This window comes from Psammomys obesus, unplaced genomic scaffold (genome assembly GCF_907164565.1).
Source record: "Psammomys obesus unplaced genomic scaffold, mPsaObe1.curated_primary_1811, whole genome shotgun sequence".
Lineage (NCBI taxonomy): Eukaryota > Metazoa > Chordata > Mammalia > Rodentia > Muridae > Psammomys > Psammomys obesus.
In genome coordinates, this window is record NW_026592666.1 from 7240647 (window position 1) to 7248041 (window position 7395).

The following is a 7395-nucleotide window of genomic DNA, read 5'->3' on the forward strand; positions in this document are numbered from 1 at the left end:
CCCCCTATCAGTGGACTTGGCAAGGGGCACTGTGGAGATGAGGGAGGGAGGGAGGGAATGGGAGGGAATGAGGGATCGGAACACAGCTGGGATACAGAGTTAATAAAATGTAACTGATAAGAAAAAAATAAAATTAAAAAAAAGAACTCCATTGATGAATGTTAAAATTTTGAACTTCTGATACAATAAACTAAGTTATATTTAAAAAAAAAAAGAGAGAGAGACATCTTGGAATTCTGCCTACCCTTACCTTGACCTATCTAGAGATTACATTTCCTCCACAAAATACAAAGGCAGCAAATCAAATCTCCCAGCATATTGACAATTCCAAAATGTATCTCCCCAGTCTCCCCTGACAGGAAGGCTCCAACTCGCTTTTATTCATCCTCAATATTTTAGCTATACAACTTATTTTTATTCTTAGTTTTGGACTTTCTTTTGATTTTTTTTAATTTCCTAGACACTCTTGTGCGTAACTATACTATAACAATACTCTGATCTTTTTTATAATATGATTTTGTTACATTTACCCAATACTTTTAGAAGATAGATAAATTCTTTAGTAATGAGTAACAATGTAATTAAATGTGTTTTATTAGTTTTATTACTAGATGCTGGTGAGCGAAACTATGCGTTTATCTAAAGTACAGGCAGTAGTTAGTTGTACAGTCTATCCCTTTTGTTGTTCCACTTGGCAAGACTCCAACTTCTTTCACAGTTCAGGGGCACCATAACTAGGCTGCATCTTCCCTTTGGAATTTTGCATGGCGCACCTAAGACTCAGAGAACACTGCAGAAGAACAGGAAGATTGCTGTGTCCCTTACTAAGGTCAGAACCTACCCCTGGGAAGTCCCCAACATAAGCTGCACAAGGACAACAACAGTAAACATGTCAAAACGGGCAGGAAAAAGACTATAAGGCCCCAACCCTCCATTCAAGACTACATGCTATGAAGGAATGCTCGGAGTGGGAGAAATGTTCTCCAGGCACAAGTACAGTGTACAGCAACCTATTATCCAATACCAAATGGTCAGCTATGAAATTTGCATTCAAACAACATTTTAGAAACTAAGCAGGTTACATTTTAATATGTGTATACGTATAAATGTTCGTGTAATAACAATTAATGAAAAAGGGGGTCGTGACATTTAAAGATAGCAAGGAGAGGTATATGGGTGCATTTGTAGGGAGGAAAGGGAAGGGGAAATGATGTAAATACATTATATCCTCAAAAATAAAGAGAGGGTTTCAAAGGAAAACAACTGAAGAAGTGGAAAAGTTCACTAGCACACTGGGAAAAAATTCAAGGGTCTCTAACACTGTGAGTGGTTGAGCCTTAGTGATAGAACTGAAGGTCTTTTTATATGCCAAATCAATGATGGGTCACTACAGGAAAAAAAAAAATGCTAAGTGCGGGAGAGCCTCCATTTCTGCATTGTTCTAGAATCAGCACTACCATTTTTATAAGCAAACATCAAAGCTGCACTGTGTCTCTAATACATGGTAACCTGGAATGGGTATAGATATATAGGATTGTGTTATTCCTCCTTGCTTCCTGAGCTCAGATAATTCCCCCAAAATAACTCTAATAATATGTCAGCCACATAGTTTGAAACAATCCATTTGTAAATCACCTGATAAGGAAGTCAATCTTGATTGTAATGAATCATGTATTGGAAAGAAAGCTGTCACCATCCATTCACTTCAACCTTACTGTCTCTAGAGTGACAGAGAGCACATCTGTAATGTTAAACTCCTAATTATGTATCACCAGTCATTCAGGTATACATTTTCATCTACTTCTAGGTACCATTTATGCCAACACACAAAAACAAATCCATTAAACAGTCTACAGGAATTGACATTTCTAAATTTTGAGCTTCTGTATCTCCCAGTCCAGCTGTTTTATAAGAGCTGTAGTTGGTTTGCACCACTGGTAGTTTTTCTGAATGACTTGCCCCCTCTTTCTCTCCATCCCTCCACTCTTCCTTCTCTCCCCCCCCCCATTTTTCTTTCCCTCTATCCCTTCTCTCTGTGTGTATGTCTGGGGTGGGGGTAAAAAAGAGTGTGAGCATGTGTGTGTCCATGTGTTGATATGAATGCTGGCTAACATGGATAAGTCTAAAGCACTTGCTCTACCAGAAGATAATAGCTCACGGCTTAAGACTGACATCAGGAAGCTCACATTTGCCTGTAACTACAGCTCCAGGGGATCAGCTGTCTTCTAATGGACTCCCCAGGCACATGCTTAGCCTGTGCCTAACCTAACCTTCCCTTCCCTAACCCAGGTACTACCTACAACTGATAACCACTTACAAATGAAAACAGTTTTCTCCAGGGGAGTCTCACTGGGGAAATAGACTACTCTTAAATGTAGGCTGCATGCCCAGCAGTAGATGGTCAAAAGAGAGCTGATTCAACAACGTCTTCGAAGGATGCTTACCTCATAGTGTCACAGCTTTTTCTTCGTTCCTTTTCTTTAAAAAAAATTAATTAAATTAATTTTTAACTTTATTCTCTGTGCTCTCACTGTCTCTGTCTCTCTGTATCTCTCTCTCTCTCTCTCTCTCTCTCTCTCTCTCTCTCTTTCTCTCTCCCTGTCTCCAGGTCCTTTGCATACGTATTATCACTTCCAGTTTTATGTTTTTATGGGATCCTGAGAAAGAGAAAAAGTGAATTTCTATGTCTATATATGTTTCTTATACTTTTTCCTGGGCTCTTTCCATTCTGTTTGTTTGTTGGTGTGTTTGTTTGTTTTGTCCAATTTCAAGATTCTGTTTTTATTTTATCATATTATATTATATTATATCATATCATATCATATTTCTATTCCTTAAAAACGTATTTGATTTCTAATGAGAGATAGAAGGGTGTAGATACAAATGGGAGGAAAGATGATGGGAAGGAACTGGAAGTAGAGGGAGAGGAAACCGCAATCCTGATATAGTATTTAAGAAAAAAATATATTTTCAATAAAAGAAATATATAATAAAAATAAGTAAGTGCAAGAATGAATGAATCCCACCATCATATTCAATTCCATCCAAGAGAACCCTATTGATAGGGTGACTGGCAGCTGGTGTAGCATTTGGCACTTCATTTCATACTTGCCACATTTCACATGTACAGTAGCCATGTCTGAACATTGCTTCTGGTGTCTTCACCTGATGCTAATAAGAAATTTCTTTTTCTCCTTAGCATTTGTTACTAAATTTATTTGCCTTTCTTTGCTAGTGTCAACTTTTAGTATTACCTCAAAGAGCACAACTTCAAAATACATGCCTGAACTGTCTTACTGACACATACGTACTCTTTCCTACTGAGCTGCAGCTATGTATCAGTATGTGTCCTCACTAGTGACTGTCTTCCTACCTTCTCTATTGTGAAGCAAACACCACGAGCACACAACTCACCTGTAATACTTTTAAAAACAATTTATTATTTATTTTCATTTCATGTACATTGGTGTTCTGCCTGCATGTATGTCTGAATTAGAGTTTCAGATCCCCTGGAACTGAAATTATAGTCATTTGTGAGCTGCTATGTGGTGCTGGGAATAAACCCAGGTACTTTAGAAGAACAACCAGTGCTCTTAACCACTGAGCTATCTTTCCAGCCCCTCATTTGTAATGCTTTTATTTTATTTTATCTAGGATGCAGCCTGTTCAAAAACACTTGCTGTTTAGGTGAATCAAATCACTTGGCTGAATTCAATAGGTATTTGCATTTCTATCAGATGCAGAATATATAACATACTTTTCCTCTAACTTTTCTTTTTCCTAGGTTTTGCTCCTTCAAGTATAACTTTAACTCCTCAATAACTCTGAAAATAATCCCTCTAGTTTCATTTATCTGTTAAGCCTTCAGGCTATATCTACTACCCCTGTAGCATTTGCCATAGCCTCTTGTGTACGTATCCTCCTTCCTGTCTTATCCATCCCATCCCCAGTTGAGACACAGAGCCATTTCCAAAGCTCCGTGCAGAAATACTCCGTGGCTTGTGCTTAGATGAAGTTCTGAGATGTGCATAGACAGCACTTAGAGAAGACGTTATTGATGCAAAATACAAGGGCTAACAAGTATCAAATCAGGTGGTTTGCAAATTTCAGCCAATGCAGTTAACTCAGTTTTCAAGTAAGTCAAAGCAGGAGCATCTCACAAGCAAATACGCAAAGCTTTGTTAAAAACCAAGATTAATTTTATTGAAAATAAGTCACATTTCCAACTGTAGATGTTACAGCCATTAACACATTCAGACAACAGAAGCAGAAAGCAAGAAAGCAGAACCAGTTGGGTGACAGTGCAGATTCCACGATGCTTTCTAAAATGTGCAGCTGGAGGTCAAAGACTTTGTCAAGTTTCTAAGTCCTTGGACATACAGATCTTGGCCATTGGTGTTTAAAGAAACATTATCTTCAGGAGTGTCCGTTCAGAAGCAACTGGTCCCCTCTTGGGGGTGTTCTAACAGCAAGAATAGCATCTTCTGTAGCAAGATGGTCGGTAGCTACAGCAGCTAGACCTGTAATAGGAGCCACAGCCATAGCCAGATCCGTAGCCACAGCCATAGCCAGATCCATAGCCACAGCCATAGCCAGATCCGTAGCCACAGCCATAGCCAGATCCGTAGCCACAGCCATAGCCAGAGCCATAGCCTGAGCCATAGCCACAGCCATAGCCTGAGCCGTAGCCACAGCCATAGCCTGAGCCGTAGCCACAGCCATAGCCTGAGCCATAGCCACAGGAGCTGCCGTAGTAGTTACAACACATATTGTCAAAAAGGGAGAATTCACTTGGGTTAGAAAAGAATTATTTCTCAAGTGTGGATGCCTCTACCATCCTGGGGCCTTTATATACTGCCAGTAATTGTCAGAGCATACCATTCATTCCTGACTTAACTAACAAACATTTAAACTATTACATTCTAGTCACTGTTGACAACCAATAATGGTTTGCTTAAAATGAGTACATTACTCTGTAAACTCTCATTTCATTTAAAGAGCATCATTTCAATTTTCTCTTTAGATGGGTTCCTCAGTCAAATCATGCTCCCAAGCATAAAATTAATTTTTACATCTATCACCCAATGTGTAACTTACATAGCAAGGTTTGAAGAAAATATGAGGAAAGTTCTCATTCTCTCCCCTCTACCTCCCTCTCCACCCTCTCTTCTTTTTTTTTCCTTTTTCTCCTACCCATCTGCACTTTTATGACTACCTCTGCCCAGCATCTCTGCAGAAACCATGCATCTGATAATTCAAGTAGAAAAGAATCTATTGGGCTTTTATGACTTACAGAAGCAGTGAATGTGCTCTCTGTATGTGAGCCTTACAAATTCTTCTTTCCTCCAATACCAGACACAGTAAGATGCAGAGAACCTCAACATCCTTTCTCTTATCTCTTGTTTTCTGTGTCAAAATATGTCTTCCTGTTGAGGCACCTTTAAAAACACAAGCTTTATCAGTATGGAATAAACCCATATACCTACCGATACTCAATTTTTGACAAAGAAGCCAAAACTATACAATGGAAAAAAGATAGCATCTTCAACAAATGATGCTGGTCCAACTAGATGTCTACATATAGAAAATGTAAATAGATTCATATTTATCACCTGCACAAAACCAAAGTCCAAGTATCAAAGACCTCAACATAACACCAGATACACTACACCTGTTAGAAGAAAAAGTTGGGAAGAGGCTTAACCTCATTGGCACACAACTTCCTGAACAGAACACCAACAGTAGAGGCTCTAAGATTAGCAATCAATAAATGGGACCTCATGAAACTGAAAAGCTTTTGTAAAACTTTTAAATATCACACAGATAAGAAAATATGTTCTTTGATCACTTCCCCCTGGAGATGTGGACTTGCAGGAACACAGAGGAAGAAGATCCAGGCAGTCTTGATAAGACTTGATAAGCTAAGGTTAAATGGCAGGGGAGGAGGTCTTCCCCTTTCATTGGACTAGGGAAAGGGGATAAGAGGAGGAGAGAGAGGGTGGGACCAGGAGGAGATGAGGGAGGGAGCTACAATTGGGATACAATATGAATAAATTACAAAAAGTAAAAATAAATGAAATGAAAAAAGAAAGTATGTTCTTTTCTGAAAAGAGGATTTTATCATAGTTTGGAGACGAGGCACCCATGCATCCATCAGATTTAACAAGACATTCCCTTCCCCATTCAGAAAGACCATTCCCCTTACCCAATACTCTAATTCAGATGGTAGAGTAATGCAGGAGGGTCCAGTAAATGACTGAATGTCTCCAGCAGGGTTTTCAGACAGATGTCCGTTGCATTCTGTGATGGCCTTCAGATAAAGCACTCCTTTTCCTTCCATGGAAAAATTCCCTGCCTTTTCTCTCCTAATATTGGTTACTAGGCTTATCTGACCCATCTGCTGACTTTCATCTCTATAAACAGATATCAAGAAAATAACACTTCATTAAAATCTTCTTTGTCCTCAGTTTCCTTCATCTTCTATCAGTTTTGAACTTCAAAACTATGAAATCTACTTTAAAAATGGCCCAAAATAGATGCTTCACTTTTCAGCACCACAACACCTACTTCCAAAACACAAAGTACCAAATCAACTCAAAGTCGCCATTGAGATTGTACAGCTTTTGGTACCTGTCCATGAAGATACTGAACCAGAAAAACAAAAACAATCTGCACTGTGCACCCCCATGAAAAATCAGACCTGAATTCACTCACTATTTGTACTTATACAATTACTCTTCTGGTAAGAATTGGAAAATTACATCAAACATGTTTTAATGTTGGCATGCCACTTATAAATACAAACTAATAATAGAACATAAGACAAAAAGTTAAATTAAACAAGACATTATATGCTTACATTCCCTTAAAGCAAGTTTCTCCATTTTCAAATGTGATTTAAACATTTTTGTATTATTATTTTCATATGCTTTGTGCTTTTGAAAGTGTTTAGGGTAGGAACTGCACTCAATAAATACTGTTTTCGCATGATCTTTGTTTTTCTCACACTATAGTCTTTTTTTTCTTTTTTTTTCTTTTTTTTTTACTTTTTTTTAATTTTACTTTTTTCTTATCAGTTACATTTTATTAACTCTGTATCCCAGCCGTGTCCTGATCCCTCATTCCCTTCCAGTCCCTCCCTCCCTCATCTCCACAGTGCCCCTTGCCAAGTCCACTGATAGGGGGGACCTCCTCCCCATTCATCTGATCCTGTTTTATCAGGTATCTTCAGGACTGGCTGCAAAGCTCTCCTCTGTGGCCTAACAGGACTGCTCCTCCCTTGGGGGGTGGGGAGGTCAAAGAGCCAGCCATTGAGTTCCTGTTAGAAATAGTCCTTGTTCCCCTCACTATGGGAAACCAATTGGTTACTGAGCTACCACAGGCTACATCTGAGCA

At 38.8% G+C, this 7395-nt stretch overlaps 1 protein-coding gene across 1 annotated transcript; it reads right to left on the reverse strand.

Moving 5' to 3' along the window:
• Positions 1 to 4462: 4462 nt before the first annotated feature.
• On the reverse strand, positions 4463 to 4768 carry LOC129682586 (keratin-associated protein 6-2-like). The gene has a single exon (XM_055615022.1). It carries the CDS (start codon positions 4766 to 4768, stop codon positions 4463 to 4465), a length of 306 nt encoding a protein of 101 aa, XP_055470997.1.
• Positions 4769 to 7395: the final 2627 nt, after the last annotated feature.

What these genes read in the sequence shown, in the direction of transcription:
- LOC129682586 (XM_055615022.1), bottom strand. Translation starts at nt 4,768, where the DNA reads ATGTGTTGTAACTACTACGGCAGCTCCTGTGGCTATGGCTCAGGCTAT.